Below are 18169 nucleotides of genomic sequence, written 5' to 3'. Positions count from 1 at the left end.
GTAGTTGTACTTTTTCCTGATGACAATTACATTGCCTGTTTATTAAAAACAAACAAGCACCTAAGACATTGCATCACACTATTTAAGGAACTACAGAATTATGCAGATTTAAAATATACAGCTTAACATTAGACATCTGCTAGAATTGAGGTATAGTTTCATACCAGTGATCACTCAGTATTCAAGATCATTTGCTCTTTTAAAAGCTCATTTTCCTTCAGCTTATTATTAGTCTTCCTAAAGTTGGGGCAAATGTTGTATTTTAATCCATGTACAAGGAGGTACACAGTGCTGTAGATTTGCCTATGGCCTGAAACGTTCATTCCATGCCAAGTGTAACAATCTGTGAACTGCAACACCCATTAGTCCTAACCAGCATGACTAATGCCGAGAGATCCTGGAAGTTCCAGTTCAACAGCATTTGGAGAGCAACAAATTGCCCATTCCTGGTTTAAGCTTCAACAATGGGAGAATCAATGGAGGAAGAAAAAAAAAGAAGAAAATAAGAGATGGAGATTGATAAATGTACACTTTGTCTGCAACTGGAACAAAGTGGCCCAGCTTGAGATGTTCAACATGTAGCTCTCCAGATGCTGGGTAGCAATTTCCCTAATCTGGCTAGAGCTGTTTAAAGTTACAATCAGAGGTCTAGAAGGCCCTCACCCATCCCTGAACTACTAAAAAGTAGAGAAAGGTAAATAACATCCAATGGAAAGATAACTTAGATAATAGATATACTTGAATTTGCTCTGCGATTTGAAGTATTATCAATGCAAAAAGAAGGGCTGAGAGTCATCCATCCATTTTTTTCACTTTTCTGAAGAAAAAACTGAGTAAAATTAGTACTTCTTAGCTAAATTGCAAAGCATAAGGAAGGAAAGAAGGAAAGACCAAAATGTTCAGATTATAGTTCTGCTGGCTATGATGTAGTTACACAGTAGAATTAAATAATTGCTATTAAAGTAATGGGGAAAAAAACTATTGCACAAATTAACTGACATCCTGCCGCTGGTCTAACATGTAAAGCCATGGAACTTCCTGTTGTACTCTAAAAGATTAATTTATTATACCACCAGTTTTTAAAGATGATAGCCTATTTCGTTACATATTTGAGATATTATCCACATTTTCAGGATATGTTTCTGCTTCTGATATAGCTGTTAGTCCATGTGAGTTCATGTTTACTGAATCAAACAGCTTTATTGTTTTTTTCCCCCTCCCTCAACTATCTTGACATGGCAACTCCCCTGTTATTCTGTTTCCCTTTGACTTCTGTAGACAGATATGTTCATAGGTTTTAATGCACATATTTGATTCCAAATCAGAAAAACATAATAAAAACAGCACTCCTTTATTACTAACATATTTGTTTCTACCTTGATAAATATTCATACAATTACTGAAGTAACTTCTACATCCGGAAAACAATTGTTATACATGCCGAACCATGGCTTGGGCATACTGTTTTATCAAGAGAATTCAGAAACTCCTGTGCTAGGAATCACCAGGTAGGGCTGAGTAAAACCACACATATAGTTAGAGGCAATGTGTGTACTAATCTATCACACACTTAGCTGTACTGAACCTGGATTCTATATAGGTATTTTTCAGAGTGCACGTGGATATGCTGTCACATTCTGTTACCGTATGTAGGACTATGAATAACACAATGGCAACAGAAAGAAAAATTCTCCAATTTGTTCTGTTTACTTGAATACAGAACTTTTAGGGGCTCTGTTAACTGCAAAACTAGATGATATTTATGACATTGCTGGAGCTTGGGTGATATATGGAGAGCTTATACTTTCAAGATGCAACTTTCTTATATGGACTAGGGTATATCCCTCTTGTCATTATTGCCACTTTCAGTCTACAGAAACAGCATTAACGGTTCTCCATGTTTTTCTTTTTATTTAACTTACGAAAGAAAGATTTCCCATATTCATATGTACTTATCATTATGGCACAAGCAGGAGCAATTTTTGTCAGCCTTGGAATAATACCTAAAGAAAGAGGAAAAAGGTTAAAAGTACATAGTAGTACAAGAAAATTGGTTCACATTACATAACTGGAATAAGATGATGAATATCAGAAAGCTGTTATTTAAAAGTTTAAATTGTGAGTCTAATGCATTACAGATGAATTTTATGGTTATTAATCTGATAATGTACATTGTAAAATGGGAGAATGATTTCACTACTGGAGACTTCTAAATTGTACAATTTGTTCCAGCAATAGTTTATTCACAGATTATAGCAGTTGTTTTATATAATTAATTTATATTCTTTAAAGTCTTGTCCACACTTTGAACAACAGTTCACATAATGGAATCTTATGCATGTTACTTAGAACAAATTCCTGCAGTGTCCAGAGAAGTAAGTGCAAGAGAAACAGATGTTAGATTCGAGGACAGTGAACCCAGTGGAGGAGTGATGGACAGACAGAGAATTGATCAAAACATGGAGATGGCAAAAGTGGGTGAGCAAAATGGTGCACTGGTGGAGATGCAATAAGACCCTGACTGGATGATTTAGGACGCAGCATGTGGAGAGCAGAAGTCATGTGGTTCACAGTAGTGATACAAATCATGCTAAGAAGATGAGTATAGCAGGTGATCTATGAAAGGAGGAAGGCAAACTCATTGGAGAGGAATAGTCATAGTAGCAATGTGGATCACGTTTTGACTTCAGGTTTGGATCGAGTTCTGACTTTATTCTTGAAAGTATTCATCCTTTTTTTGGTTCAGTCATCAAATGGAGAAACATTGCTTATTCCCATGTCGAGCATGTATAGCTCAGCCCAACTTTGTGCCTGAAGGCAAGTGGAACAAATATCAATTCTCTACTACTATACTACTAGTACAGCAGAAGTCAACAATGGCGGCTTGCAGAGAGAGCTGAAGTTATATCCGTTGGCATCAAGTACCACGCTAGAGTCTGACATGGGTGTTGACCAACTTTGGGAGGCAGAGATAGATGATTTACAGACTTTCTTCACAGTTACAAGCTTAGCCACTGATGTAGAGGAAGAATAGAACATTTTATAGAAGTTACTTGGTCTGTTACTGAAGATGTCCCTCCCAATTGTAATTTAACATGGGAAACTTATGCAGAGCTTTGAATATGAATCTGCAAGCAGATGGAACTCTGCTATATGATGTGTCCTTCACCAAGACAAAATAAACTGGGAGTGACCACTAGCCAGAGAAACTTTTGTCCCACAAGAAGTATAAAGTTTGAGGAGAGGCTTTGAGACCATAAAAGAATAAATGGTTGGGCAGGTCAAAGCCCTGAAGGAAAAAAGAAAGGTCCCCACAGACAGCACAGCAAACTGATGAAGCAGCTGAATTTTAATAGTTAAGCTGTTCTGCACTGCAGGTACTGACTGTTTCTATCTGATCTTTTGTTATTACCACTGTTTGCCTTCAAGTAATTTCTGACTTATGGTAACACTAAGGCAACCAACCCTATCACTGGGCAGAAATTGTTCTAAGGCTGTTTACTCTTGCCTTCCCATGAGACAGAGTATGACAAGATCATCCAGTGAGTTTCAATGGCTGAATAGAAATTCAAACCATGGTTTACCAGTGTCATTGTTTCAACACTCAAACCACTGCACCATGTTGCCTCTTGCACCTGATCGATTACTAATATCTATTTTACTTTCCTGTTTTCTTCAGTCTTTCAGCTGAAGATTTTGTAGATCAGACTTCATGATCAGCATCCTTTTCCTGTAGATCAGTCCAGTTGTCCAACTGCTACTGCAGTGAACCTCAACCAGCCCCTTAGAATTACTTTCACTTGACAAAACAAATATTTTTCTTAATGACATTCATACAAAAGTTCAAAGGTTGAATGATGTGCAGTTAACTGAGCTTTACTTTTGAGTTGCCCCTCACTGGTTCCTTAGCATTATTTTAATCATTCTCATGGCACATTTTCTACTTCAAAGTATTACCAATATCTGACAACATTACAAAGGAAGCCAACAAAGATATAGGGCAGGCTGCACTGGCCCTCCAGGTGTTTGGAACTCAAACTATCAGAAGTCCTAGCCAGGTTGTCCAGTGGTCAGGAATTCTGGGAGCTAAACTTCAAAACACCTGGAGGGCCACAGATTGTGCAGGTCTGATATATAGGGTAAAAGATTAAGGTAGTGCCCATCCTGAGGAAATAGAAGAGACAACTGAAGTAAGAAATCATAGTGAAGTGATAAGATACTGAAGAACTTCAAGAGAAAATGGTGAAGTAGAAGGAGCTATTAAGGAAGTCCAGGGAGTCACTTGCCATACTGTTAGCTGATGAGACAAGATGGAAAAAATATATAAAAAGATGGGTCAACAGGCAAGCTGACAATAATCACCTAACTACTGCTTCTGAAATTGGCACAAAGAATATTTTAATTGCTTCTCTGTTCCATCCAGGGCTCATTGCCCCATCTTTTTAAAAGGCCTCTTTAAATCATGGATAGCAATTCAAAGTAGACAAAATAATATATGAAAACAATATTTATGTGCCTATATTTTACTTCCTTACCAGTAAACAATCCAGCAAGTCCATTTTCAGCAACAATTCTCTTCATTACTTCCCAAATTGATCTACTTTTCTGTGATGCTAAGTAAAAGAAAACACATTAAATGTGAAAAGAAGTGGTTATTCAATTACATTTCAGTTACATTTATATCTAGCTTATACCTATGTTTTGCTGCAAATCACTATTTTCATGTGAGAGGGTTTTCAAAGTCAACTGCTGGAACATTTTATACTGCATGTTGATTTAATTTATTTACGTGTATATATGTCACTTTGATATTATAGTAAACCGATGATGATGATCAGCAGAAATTCCAAGAAACTGTAATGTTCTGAGCACCTACAACTATATATCATAGTTGAGTCTGGACAGTAGCTAATATGCAATTTCTTCAGAACTAGCTAAAAATATAGAGACAGCCATATTCTGTGAGTTTCAAATAATACTTCAGAGCAGTCTTTGTTGAGAATATCACAGCAAGTGGTTTGAGCATCAGGATACAACTCTAGGGTTTGATTCCCCACTGGCTGAAGTTTGCCCATGCCTGCTCTGGATCTTTCTGGAATAAAGAGCCCATATAGAGCCACCTTAGATTTACAGGAAGGTCTTCTTGAATACTATAGCAGGTGATATTCAAATTGTAAATACTTTTTGAATTACAAAGAACTTACAGTGTAAGACATCCAATTGCCAAAGTTCTGTCTGCTTGTGTGTTTTGACTACGTCAAAAGGTAAAGTTAATGTTGCAGCAATCTAGAAGGAGGGGAAAATAAATTTGACATGTTACAATAGACATATTTAAATAGATAGCAACCAAACTTTCAATATAGGATTACAATATGTGTTGGTATGCTCTCACTGGCAAAATAACATCACACCATTAAAATCACATTAATTAACAATAACATTACAATATCAAAGACCCAGCATGGTGCTGTGGTTTGAGTGTTGTACAAGGAATTTGGAGATCAAGGTTCAAATGCCTGCTTGGCTATGGAAGAAATTTTCTCTTTTTGAATGCCACAATATTCCAGCAAGCTAATTCTTTCACTTGACCAGTAGGGAACAGAAGAGGTAGATTATTAAAATGACCAGATAATTTTTTCTCATCTCTTCTGTAAGTGCAAGGTATAACTGCAGGCTCTGTACAGCAATAGGGAAGGGAGAGGAGTCCTCGTTGGCAGGCTCTTAACAAGTATAGGCTTGGTCCCTGCCAGGTTTCTATTGCTCAATTGTGTTTGGGTTTTGGTCATTTCCTTGTTTTCTGTGCTCTGGGGACACCCAGTTTTGGTTTAATACAGTGAATAGTTAGGGTAAAAGTTCCAACTGTACAAACCCCAAAATTTATCTGTAGTATATGTGTAAATGTGGAGCCCTGGTAGCACAGTGGGTTAAAGCGCTGAGCTGATAAGCTTGTTGACCGAAAGGTCGCAGGTTCGAATCCAGGGATCGGCCTAAGCTTCTGCTGTCAGCCCCAGCTTCTGCCAACCTAGCAGTTTGAAAACATGCAAATGTGAGTAGATCAATAGGTACCGCTCCGGCGGGAAGGTAATGCCGCTCCATGCAGTCATGCTGGCCACATGAACTTGGAGGTGTTTATGGACAACGGTGGCTCTTTGGCTTAGAAATGGAGATGAGCACCACACCCCAGAGTCGGACATGACTGGACTTAATGTCAGGGGACAACCTTTATTTTTTATATGTGTAAATGGCTCCAAAATGAGGCAAGGGGAAGAAAGGCCTGAAGGTTGACAGAGCTAGTGAAATTGTGGAAATGTGTATGCCAACAAGAATCCTTCCCTGCAAATTCCAACAACTAGAATTTTCAATCTTGAAAAGTTCAACAATTTAAAAGAATACCTTAAGGAGGAAAAAAAAACCTTGTTTCAGATGCTATATTGTTATATTTAGGAAGAATGAACTGTTTTTTGTACCATCCATAGGCCATGATATAAAATAATATAATATACAACTTTTAAAAGTACAATAAGCATTTTCCAGTATAAACATTTAAACTTATTCTATATACTGGCTCTTGAAAATTACAGTAGCAGTTACATAATAACAAAAACAACATCTGATTTGTATCATCCCAAACTATCTCTATTTCCATTTCTAGCCTCCGCTGTGGACTTGAGTAATTTAGCTCGGATTTTTGCGACTGCAAATGTGGCAACTTTTAATGTTATATTTTTGGAATAATCTGCAAACAAGTAACATATTTGCTGAAAGTTGCCATGCTTCCATTTCCTCCAAAAGGGCCCCCAGAAGATTTTTTTCTAGGGTTATTATACAAAGGACAATATAACAGTGTATACAATCTTCTCTTTTCCCCCAACCCACAAATACAAAGTTGTTGGGCATGAGGGATCCCTCTATATCAGTGGTTCTCAACCTGTGGGTCCCCAGATGTTTTGGCCTTCAACTCCCAGAAATCCTAGCAGCCAGTAAACTAGCTGGGATTTCTGGGAGTTCTAGACCAAAACATCTGGGGACCCACAGGTTGAGAACTACTGCTCTATATCTTCCCTCTAGCCAGCCTGATGGCATTATTTGGAAGCACAGGACTGTAAATGCTTTTCTTAGGGCTACAGACATTATTGTTGACAGTATTGTTCACTCTTCAGTAGGGGATACCAAGTAGTGAAACCCTGCTGTTTACTAGTCCGCAAATTGTCAGATGCATCCATCTCAAAGATTTTATGTCTAATCACCTTTTTCTCCAACTGCATTATGGTTGTTGTTGACCCATCAAAATACTGATGGAGTAGGGCCAACCAGTATTAAGCTCAACCTCAATATTTTGAAAGAAGAATCTGGCTGCTGGAAATCTCTAATGGCTACCCTTCAGGATTTTAATGAAAACTTAAAGGCACAATGGACCTAGACCAAACATTCACCATAACAGCCTCCGAAGTCTTCTTTACATGGCTGGAAGAAGCAATTTCACTTCAGAGCAAAAACTATTTGTACACACAATGCAATGGATGGAGGTACCTGGTACAGTCCTGTAACATATGAGTTGAGAAACACCTAAATATGGCTATAATATATGAACCAAGATTATTATAGCTAATCCAAAGACATTTTGTTATGCAAATACATTTAGTCATGCCAATTAGAATTATTAAATGCTTAAACTGTATACTTAGATGCTGTATACTTAGATACTGTTAAACAATGTTCTCAAACATCTTCAGCTTTCAGTATCTTCATTTACATTTAGGCAAACATCTGCGCAAAGTAATATTTATTAAATTAACTATCAGCAACTTGAATTGAACTTACGGAGCCAGCTGCTGCTCCTGATGAGAAGGTGATAAGGATCGTTGGTTCATGTATTCCTGATTTCTTACACAATATCTTCTTGAAGGATTCATAGTTACACCAGTAGAGTGCTAGAAGTACAAGTTATATATTATATGTCAACGGTCAGAGAATCACAACCATAACATAACTGAGAAGTAATCCATTTCCTACAGAGACATTTTCACAAAGCTACATATCATGCTGCAGACATATTTATTCTAGAATAAAATTACAGGCAGTTCCCAAGTTACGAACAAGATAGGTTCTGTAGGTTTGTTCTTAAGTTGAAATTGTTTGTAAGTTGAAACAGGTACATTTTTCAGTTTAACTCTCTCGCACACAAATATATACATGGTTTGGATAGCATAGGGAAGGGAACCTCCGTAGTATTTGTTTTATTGTATATGTTTATGTTCAGAAAATTTCACCTCACTTTTTGTCCCTCTGATAATTGGATTTTTCCCATGATTACTATTTCATTTCCCTTACTAGAGGTAGATTTCTCTAACTTCCTGTTGTCTCACCCACATTCTTAACTATGAGTCATTTGTAAGGTGAATGTTTGTAACTCGGGGACTGCCCCAACTGATTCCACAGACCTACTCCATTCAGAGTGGTAAATGGATTTAAGCAATTTATTTTGAATATTTATTCAGAACTTCACTCAATTTTTCAGTCATGGAGGAGAGGAAAGGACCACACCAACGTCTTAAGCTGTGTTTCTGTATTCGCCTCTTCTAAATTCCAACTTGGCTAATCAATAGAAAATATACAATAGTCAATCCATAAATAACTAATAGGCATTTCCACTGGTTCAAAACATATCATACCTGAGAATGGCACATCTCTGAGAACAGTGGGTCCCCATCCTTTCCAGAGTGAACGCCAGCCGTTTTGAGCCACATTATTCCTAATACAAGCACGCAATTGTTTGTAACTCAACCGCCGAGACTGCATTGTGGTTCTAATCATTTCAACTGGACTTATTATAGTGGCTGAAAACACTACAATTGACACACATACACAACAATAAAAAATGATCAAATTTGTTAAAAGTACATTTTCTACAAACAGAATTCTTATGAACGGAGAGAAGATTTACAAATTTTGACCACATCAATCTTTGTTTCAATACAGTAAATTACTATAAAACACAGGATTTAACTTTATGTATAGATAGTTTTTACCCAAGGGTAACAAAGTTCTAATCACGTAATAAGTCAAGATATCAAAAGGCAACTTCTAATACAGATTAAAATATCATCATCAGTATTAAATGTGACCCTTTTAAGGGAAAAAAACTTCCTTTTTGCATTTCCAATTCATCTTAGATTTGTGAAGAAAAATATAATCTTCCACCTTCACGCATTTTATTCCTACTGACAGTGATGTAATGGATTCTGCAATGGCAATGAATAATCTGGATTGGTTCCTCTTCCACTCTCACTCCAAAGGGGTAAAAAAAAAAAAGCAATAAGGTTCGTTGGGAGCTCCCTTAGTGTGGAAAAGTAAGCTCCACAGACCAGATGCACCAAACAGCCAAAAGAAAAGTCATAGAAAAGACACAATAATCTGGAACTGAACAACCCAAAAGGGATCAGCCAAAATGTTCAAAGAGATAAGTAGCTATGGAACAAGCAAACTATTCAAACCACAGCAGCACATAGTTGAGGATTGTATTTAATATTATACTGCCTTTTTTTCTGTAGTGGATGAGAAAAGGAACTGTCTTATCTCTCCGTGAACCCCTTATCTTCCTATGATAAATATTTCCATCTTTTCATTCCTGCTTTCTAACAGGTCTAGTTTCAATCAGTTTCAATTTTTAAAATTTTATTTATTGTGCCAGGAGCGATTTATTGTGTCAGTTTCAAAATAATTTGTGGGGACCAAAGAGAGTGTAGTCCAGGCATGTGAAAATTTGGGCCTTCCAGGTGTTTTGGACTTCAACTCTCACAATTCGTAACAGCCAATAGGCTGTTAGGAATTGTGGGAGTTGGTCCAAAACAGCTGGGGGGGGGGCAAGTTTGCCTATGCTTGATGTAGTCACTTGCACCAGAAGTTCTGTTGATTTCTGAATCATTGTTAAAGTACCAAAAAGGGGTACCAAAATCATTGTGAAAGTACCAAAAAGGGGTACCACCTTCGCCTGGTTAAATTTTTGTTTAGATATAATAAGTAGGAAAAAAAACCATAATATTTTACGTACATGACCCCAATCGAGGTGGTTGAGTTCTTGGGGCCATCCGGGTCCCATATTGGGAGAAACACAGAACATGAATTGAATACATAAATAAAATACATTTCTTACTAAAATGCTAAACAGAATACATGCTCTTAGAGATTATGACTCACATCTAGCTATGCCACCTGCAGCAAGTGAAATATAGCCATTATCTTCTCCTAATTTAGAAATGAAAGCTTCACGTAGTTGATCATAGCAGGTAAAATAAATTACTGTTGTTGGAACTGAAACTGCTCTAAAATAAAAGTAGAAGGATTTAATAGTGTTGTCACCCAATTAATTAAACGATTAAAACACCAGTGCATCGAAGCAACTCCAGTTGGCCGTAGCTCAATGATAATGACAATGCAATTCTCCACACATAACTTCATGACTGTGAATCTGAATATGGGAAATTTGCATGTGTGCTATGGCATTCACTAAGATAGTTTATGCAAAAACAAGCCTAATATAACCCTGCTCTGCACCTTTTCCTATCTAATACTTTTTGAAATCCCTTAGAAAATGAGCACTACTATAACTAATTTGAACATGAGTACTTTGGAAATTCCAAGCACCCAACACTATTTGTCTGACAAGTCAGTATAGGATAGCCAGAAGAGAAACTTTTTTCAGCTCTGGAAAGGGTGTGTATGAAGACATGATTCTCAGGTACTAGCTACTCACAGGCCTCTTTTAGAATATTACATATTACAGTGTTATATAAGATTCATTTTCTCCAATCCCTGTCTAAAAACATATGACATAAAAAACAACAGTTAAAAACAGTGAACAATAACCTATGGCGACAAGCTCTCCGAAGAGGACTTGAAGCGGCTTAACATAAAAATATTAATATATGATTTAATATATACAAAAATTCAAACACTAAAATAGAATTAAACACAAGCAGCATTACAAAATTAAGTTAAAATCCATCAAAACGAGTTAAAAACCACAGCACTCCCTGACTAGATTTTAGACACCTTCATCTTTAAAAGTCTGCCTGAATAAAAAGGTTTTATAGTAATAGCCTGAAATCTATGCACTTACAATGATGGAGGCAATCCACTCCACAGTGATTTCACCCCCTCTCTTTGAACAATTTTCACAAAAGCATCCTGAAAGGCCAGACATGCAAACAGAAGAAGTTATCCATTCCTATAAATCTAATCCAGTGGTCTGGAAGATATAAGGTGATAGTTTAAAAACTGCACAAAAGATTACTCTGCAATAAAATTTCACACAAAAATACTATAATCTTCTAAAAAAATATACAAAGGCCTTAAAATGAAATCCTTCTCCTTTAAAGGTGACGTACTAAATGAATCATAAGTATTACACAGTCACTAGCATAGTGACATGAAAGGTAAAGAATCTTGGTGTTTTCAAAAATGATACTCATTGTTGCCCCTTCATGTAAAATACATTGCTAGGTTAAATCTGATGCTTACATGACTACCAGAGACTAATCTAGTATCCAATATCCATTTTGGAAATGGGTTTAACTTCAATGTTCCTGACTATAACATTTCTCTATTTCTGTCTCTTCTCGTTCTTGGAACAATTTAGCGCAATTAAGTGGTTGGTGGAATTGTTGTGGAATTTTAGTTGGTCGGAAATGTACTATTGGCTAATTGTGCACTTGTTTCTTGCTCTTATTCCCTTGTGCATAAGTCCACTTTTATCATAAGAAGTTTTATGATTTGCTCCTTTGAAAAGAGGAAATATTTAAAAAATGTAAGGGGACTTAAATTATGATTCTCATTATTGTGAAATAAAAACCACTCTGAATTTACATAACAGCATTTTAAAATAAAAACTGGGCAATAGTTTGTTGAGTTTTAAGGGCCAATATTCTTTGGATTGGATATGCTTTTCTCCTTACCATCATGCCATTAAAACGGCCAGCTGTCCTTTGCCAAGTTTTGCCACTTCCGTTTTCATAGAGATAAACATGATCGGTCAAGCCATCAGAATCTAAAAATGACTTTCCTGTTTTAAAAAAAGGTGAAAAATAAACTGTGATTCTTTTAAAGATGAGTGGAAGAAACCTGGAATAAAGTGTAATTTCTTATTTATTTTTGTCACTTTAAGCTCTTTAAAACGTGTGTCTTTTCCTTCTAAATTAACAATATTACAAATGCAAAACTAGATAGGTAGAGGTTATCCCTGACATTAAGTCCAGTTGTGTCTGATTCTCGGGGTTGGTGCTCATTTCCATTTCTAAGTCGAAGAGCCGGCGTTGTCCGTAGACACCTCCAAGGTTATGTGGCTGGCATGTCTGCATGGAGCACCGTTACCTTCCAGCCGGAGCAGTACCTATTGATCTAATCACATTTGCATGTTTTCGAACTGCTAGGTTGGCAGAGGCTGGGGCTAACAGCAGAAGCTCACCCCACTCCCCGGATTTCAACCGGCAACCTTTCGGTCAGCAAGTTCAGCAGCTCAGTGGTTTAACCCACTGCACCATAGATAAATTGTTACTATTAATGGTTTTAAAAGCTATTAACTCAATATCACATTTCACTGCTCATAGACTCGAGTGCAGTAAAGCTCCCATCCTTCCCCTCATACTAACACTGACATATATTACCAAAACACATGGAAGAACAAGCATCTTCCTCCTTCCCATACCACAAATGTAGAGCTATAGATTTACCTTTGAGAGACGGATTCATCTGGACTTGCATCCGAACTTTGACAACATCTAGGGGTGTCACTAAGGCAAACAAACAAACCATCAAATGGAAAACATTCTAAACACTCTAAATGTGGTCAATGGTTTCAAGAGCAAAAGTTTTAAAAAACAACACACATAATAATGTGTTCATTTGTGCTCCAGAAGGTAAAATTAGAATCATATAGAATCACAGAGTTGGAAGAGACCTCGTGGGCCATCCAGTCCAACCTCCTACCAAAAAGCAGGAAAATGGTATTCAAAGCACCCCTGACAGATGGCCATCCAGCCTCTGTCTAAAAGCCTTCAAAAAAGGAGCCTCCACCACACTCCAGGGCAGAGAGTTCCACTGCTGAACAGCTCTCACAGTTAGGAAGTTATTCCTAATGTTCAGGTGGAATCTCCTTTCCTGTAGTTTGGAGCCAGGGCAGCAGAAAAGAAGCTTGCTCCCTCCTCCCTATGACTTCTCCTCTCATATTTTATACGTGGCCCTCATAATGTCTCCTTCCAGCCTTCTCTTCTGCAGGCTAAACATGCCCAGCTCTTTAAGCTGCTCCTCATAGGGCTTGTTCTCCAGACCCTTGATCATTTTAGTCACACTCCTCTGGACACATTCCAGCTTGTCAACATCTCCCTTAAATTGTGGTGCCCAGATAGAATGGGCTTTAAGTATAGGGGAATAAATGTTAGTGGAACCTGAGATGCCTCTTGATTGTACAAATATTTTGAGAATGGGACTTGGAAGAAAGACTATCCCTTGCTCAAGGTTGTTAAGCTTGCTGGGTATGTTCCATTCAGGATTTCCTATACTAAGTAGGGGATTAGAAGAGATGGCCTACAAAGTCCTTCTCTAATGCCGTGAGTCTCGATGTAATAGGCTTTGGATTTATTATGAAAGTACAATTATATTTGCTAGGAATCAGAATACAAATGGAGTAAGGCACAAATATAGTTTCCAACCTATTTGTTTCTAATCTTGAATCATGAGAGGTTTTTATTTTTCATTTGACTTAAAGAGGATTCACCATTATTAACAATGCACAAAGTGAAAATCCCCACAGGGGATGGATTAAAAGGCATTTTGCAAATCTCTGCAAACTACAGATTATTGCTCATCACACTTCCTGGTGTTTAAAAAATCAGGCTAATTCAATGTTTGTATTATTTGGTGTCCAGTTTGTATTTTCTTTCCTAATAAGGGACACTGTGGCTTCCAGTTGTTGTATCTTCCATTACTTGTCCCTTTTTGGCTGCTGTCTTAGCACTGGCTTCACGGGATATTTTCAGATTTCCGTGGCCATCTTACCCTTCCAGTGAGGAGTATCTCAATATCTATTTGTGACTACTGGGTTACAATCCTAAACACATTTGCTGGAGAGAAAGCTCTACTGAACCCAGTGGGACATGCCTATAATAGGATCATTATCTCATTTTTAGAATATGCCTGTTAAAAATAACACTGACATATTAACAGTGTGCTAAGTGACCTCAATTGTCTTTTCTTACCCAAAACTGAAGTAATAAGAGCACCACAACAAGAACAGACTGCTTGCTGAGACGTTGTAATGCTGTATAATCCATCTTCTTTCTCTTCAGAACCCATAATTTATTCCTTGAGAAGCATAACCTGATTAAAAAAAATCAATATATATATATGTGTGTGTGTGTTTGTGTAGACTCTATTAATTGGAATTCAAGCAAATGAAATTATCAAGCAACCAGCAAAAGTTTACTGGCTACCATTTCACAAAATTTGCATACTGCATTCACAAAGCTTTTTTATAGAACAGTGAAGCTGTGTTAAATTAGTTAGGTTTCTCTCTTTGCATTCAATTACGGTACTTCAATATTAACAAGTCAATACAGAGTTTTTGGTGTGATATAGTATGGGGTACAGTATTAATTAGGTTTATTTTAACAGTAACTCTCAGACAACCAGAAACTACATTTATTAGGCATCTGCCAATACTCCTTAAGTGCTGATTAACTTGGAATCTATGTATACATACACATAAGCCATTTGTAAGCCGCCCTGAATCCCCCCTCGGGAGTTGAGAAGGGTGGGATAGAAATACTGAAAATAAATAAATAAATATACACACATATGTGTCTGTACACTCCCCACCTAAATGGTTTATCACTCATTTAGGTGAATTTGAAAGGAAAAGTTCTCTCTGAAACATCTGAATATGAGTTACTTTCTCAACCTAATGATTATTCTCATTGTGTATAAAAACGGCCCAAGAAAAATCAAGCGTATCCCATAATATCAAGAGATAGAGAATACAGTCTGTCCTTTTATTTTATTGAGATTGGCCACTGCTCTCCTACTGATTTCCTGGCTGTAGTGAAAAGTTTGCCCTTGACATTAAGTCTAGTCGTGTCCAACTTTGGGGCCTGGAGCTCATCTCCATTTCTAAGCTGAAGAGCCAGTGTTGTCCGTAGATGCTTCCAAGCTCATGTGGCCTGCATGACTGCATGAAGTGCTGTTACCTTCCTGCCAGAGTGGTACCTATTGATCTACTCAAATTTGCATGTTTTGAACTGCTAGGTTGGCAGAAACTGGGCCTAATAGCTGAAGCTCACCCTGCTCTCCGGATTCGAACCTCTGACCTTTCGGTTAGCAAGTTCAGCAGTGCAGTGGTTTAACCTACTGTGCCGCCAGGGGACCTACACATAGATACATAGCGATATATATATATATATAGAGAGAGAGAGAGAGAGAGAGAGAGAGATGAAGTCCAAGTATAAACAATACATTCATTTATCTCTGATAGACACCATACACACCAGGCATTGTGGGTGTTGAAAGTCCAGAACACCTGGAGGGCCCAAGTTTGCCCAGGCCAGATATATATCTTGTGAGATACCTTGAAATGAGATCCAGGTCTAAATACTACATTAATGTATCTTTCATAGACACCACACACAGATACATTGCCATATAGATATTATCTATCTATCTATCTATCTATCTATCCATCCTTGGAGATGAAACTCAAGTGTAAACAATACATTCAGGTCTAAATATTACATAAATCTATCTTTCATAGACACCATACACACATATAGATACATTGCCATATATATGCTATACAAAACCTTGGAGATGAAACTCAAGTGTTAATTATACATTCAGGTCTAAATACTAGACCGGGATTGTGGCACAGCTGGCTGAGTGTCAGCTGCATTAAGATCACTCTGACCAAAAGGTCATGAGTTCGAAGCCAGCCCGGGTTGGAGTGGGTTTCCAACCAATTGTGTGTAGCCTGTTGTCGACCTTTGCAACTCGAAAGACAGTTGCATCTGTCAAGTAGGAAAATTAGGTACCACCTTAAAGTGTGGGGAGGCTAAATTAACTGATTTATGAGGCCATAAAGAAGACTCCAGCAAAGCATTCCAGCGGGGAAGCATGCAGGGAATGCGGAAGTGCTTCATCAGCGTCGCAGATGGACGATGAAAGCGACAGCTCCCCTGGCGGCCAGAAAAAAAGTTAAATAGCCTCTGTGTATGTCTGAGTCAATATAAACGTACCTTTCAAACTGCTAACTACCTAAAAATGCAAATACCAAAACATCACTCGAGCCAGATTTGATCAGCTCGAGACAATGGTTAGATACAGGAGATTTAACAGCATCCCTTATAATGAACGAAGTTGTATCTGCGGGACACCTGAAATTGAGGATATAGCACACATATTTTTTGATTGCAAATTGTATCAAAAGGTGAGAGACTTCCACCTTGGTCCATATATCAAACGGACAATGTATTGGGATTCTCACATCAGAACAACATATTTTATGTGTGGCCAAGACCCAGAAATAACATATAAAACAGCTCTGTACTTAGGCAAAACAATACGTCTGAGAACCACATATGTAGGGCTGATTGGGGTAAATTGTAGGGGTGATAATGAAATATGATGTATATACTCAGCTTGATCAGTTTTATCATGTCTTATCATATGTATTTACTGTATTATTATAAGTGTCTTATTTTAACTTTCTACGTGGAGTGTGATCAGGTCTTGTCAGGCCTTGTTGTTCTGTTTCTTATTGTGATATAGCCTAATGGCTAATCAATAAAATTACTACTGCTACTACTCTGTGTATGTCTGTATATGTTTGTATGTCAAAAATTGGCATTGAATGTTTGCCATATATGTGTACACTGTAATCCGCCCTGAGTCCCCTGCGGGGTGAGAAGGGCGGAATATAAAAGTTGTAAATAAATAAATAAATATTTTATAGACATCACACACACACACATTAGCATATCTATGCTACATATAACCTTGGAGATGAAACCCAAGTGTAAACAATACATTCATTATGTATCTCTGCCTATGAACCCACCAGGACTTTAAGATCCTCTGGGGAGGCCCTGCTCTCGATCCCGCCTGCATCACAGGCACGTTTGGCGGGGACGAGGGACAGGGCCTTCTCAGTGGTGGCCCCTCGGCTGTGGAACGCCCTTCCCATGGACATTAGATCAGCCCCCTCGTTAATGGTGTTTCGAAGAAAACTGAAAACCTGGCTATTTGAACAGGCGTTCGGAGAAGCAGTGCAATGAATATAGGAAAACGGAATTACGGATGACGAGTTGGATCACGATTCTAGTTACGAGATGTTAATGTGTTGTTTATTGATGTTAATCATTTAGTATACTACGGTGTTAATTGTTTTTAAATAGTGTATGTTGTTAGAGCCCCCGGTGACGCAGTGGGTTAAAGCACTGAGCTGCTGAGCTTGTTGATCGAAAGGTCGCAGGTTCGATTCCGGGGAGCGGCGTGAGCTTCCGCTGTCAGCCCTAGCTTCTGCCAACCTAGCAGTTCGAAAACATGCAAATGTAAGTAGATCAATAGGTACCGCTCCGGCGGGAAGGTAATGGCGCTCCATGCAGTCATGCCGGCCACATGACCTTGGAGGTGTCTACGGACAACGGCTTAGAAATGGAGATGAGCACCACACCCCAGAGTCAGACATGACTGGACTTAATGTCAGGGGACTACCTTTACCTTTACCTATGTTGTTAGCACTGAATTTTTGCTCTTGTTGTTAACCGCGTTGAGTCGCCTATGAGCTGAGAAACTGCGGTATACAAATAAAGTAAATAAATCAATAAAATTAATCTTTCATGGGCACCATACACACCAGGCATTGTGGGAGGGCCCAAGTTTGCCAAGGCCTGCTGTATATGCTCATATACAGGTAAACATGCCAACATCCCAAGTGTATCCCAAGTCCCAAACATTACTGGAGCATTTTGGATATGAGGGATTCCTCCACTTCAGGGGCGGCCAAGAGAAGGGTTACCTGGGCAACTGAGAGGGAGAGGAGCCGGGCGAGGAGGCCTCTGAGAGGCGAGGCTCCTCCTCTTCCTCGCCGCCCTCCTCCTCCTCCTCCTCCTGGGCCTTGAATTCA

The 18169-nt window shown here is 38.2% G+C and overlaps 1 protein-coding gene across 2 annotated transcripts; it reads right to left on the bottom strand.

The window, feature by feature from the left end:
* Positions 1 to 1697: 1697 nt before the first annotated feature.
* On the bottom strand, positions 1698 to 18166 carry SLC25A40 (solute carrier family 25 member 40). Of its 2 annotated transcripts, none has more exons than XM_060782321.2 (11): positions 18062 to 18166; positions 14253 to 14373; positions 12729 to 12788; positions 11955 to 12061; positions 11120 to 11187; positions 10198 to 10322; positions 8673 to 8846; positions 7822 to 7931; positions 5205 to 5286; positions 4536 to 4613; positions 1698 to 2003 (listed from the first exon to the last, which is right to left on the bottom strand). In XM_060782321.2, exons 2-11 carry the CDS (start codon positions 14347 to 14349, stop codon positions 1885 to 1887), a joined length of 1020 nt encoding a protein of 339 aa, XP_060638304.2. In that variant the 5' UTR covers positions 14350 to 14373; positions 18062 to 18166; the 3' UTR covers positions 1698 to 1884. The 2 variants fall into 2 exon arrangements, with proteins under 2 accessions (XP_060638304.2, XP_067326415.1); XM_067470314.1 differs by lacking the exon at positions 18062 to 18166 and adding an exon at positions 17900 to 18048.
* Between the last annotated feature and the right edge of the window lie 3 nt (positions 18167 to 18169).

Source organism: Anolis sagrei, chromosome 6 (assembly GCF_037176765.1).
Source record: "Anolis sagrei isolate rAnoSag1 chromosome 6, rAnoSag1.mat, whole genome shotgun sequence".
NCBI classification, from domain to species: Eukaryota; Metazoa; Chordata; class Lepidosauria; order Squamata; family Dactyloidae; genus Anolis; species Anolis sagrei.
The sequence above is the reverse complement of the archived record's forward strand: the minus strand, read 5'-3'. Positions and strand labels throughout refer to the sequence as shown.

What these genes read in the sequence shown, in the direction of transcription:
- SLC25A40 (XM_060782321.2), bottom strand. Translation starts at nt 14,349, where the DNA reads ATGGGTTCTGAAGAGAAAGAAGATGGATTATACAGCATTACAACGTCT. An exon ending in TCTTATTACTTCAGTTTTGG is followed by an intron (nt 12,789 to 14,252) that starts GTAAGAAAAGAC and finishes TGTTTGCCTTAG; the next exon opens with TGACACCCCTAGATGTTGTC. An exon ending in ACTTGCTGGATTGTTTACTG is followed by an intron (nt 2,004 to 4,535) that starts GTAAGGAAGTAA and finishes CTCTTTCTTTAG; the next exon opens with GTATTATTCCAAGGCTGACA.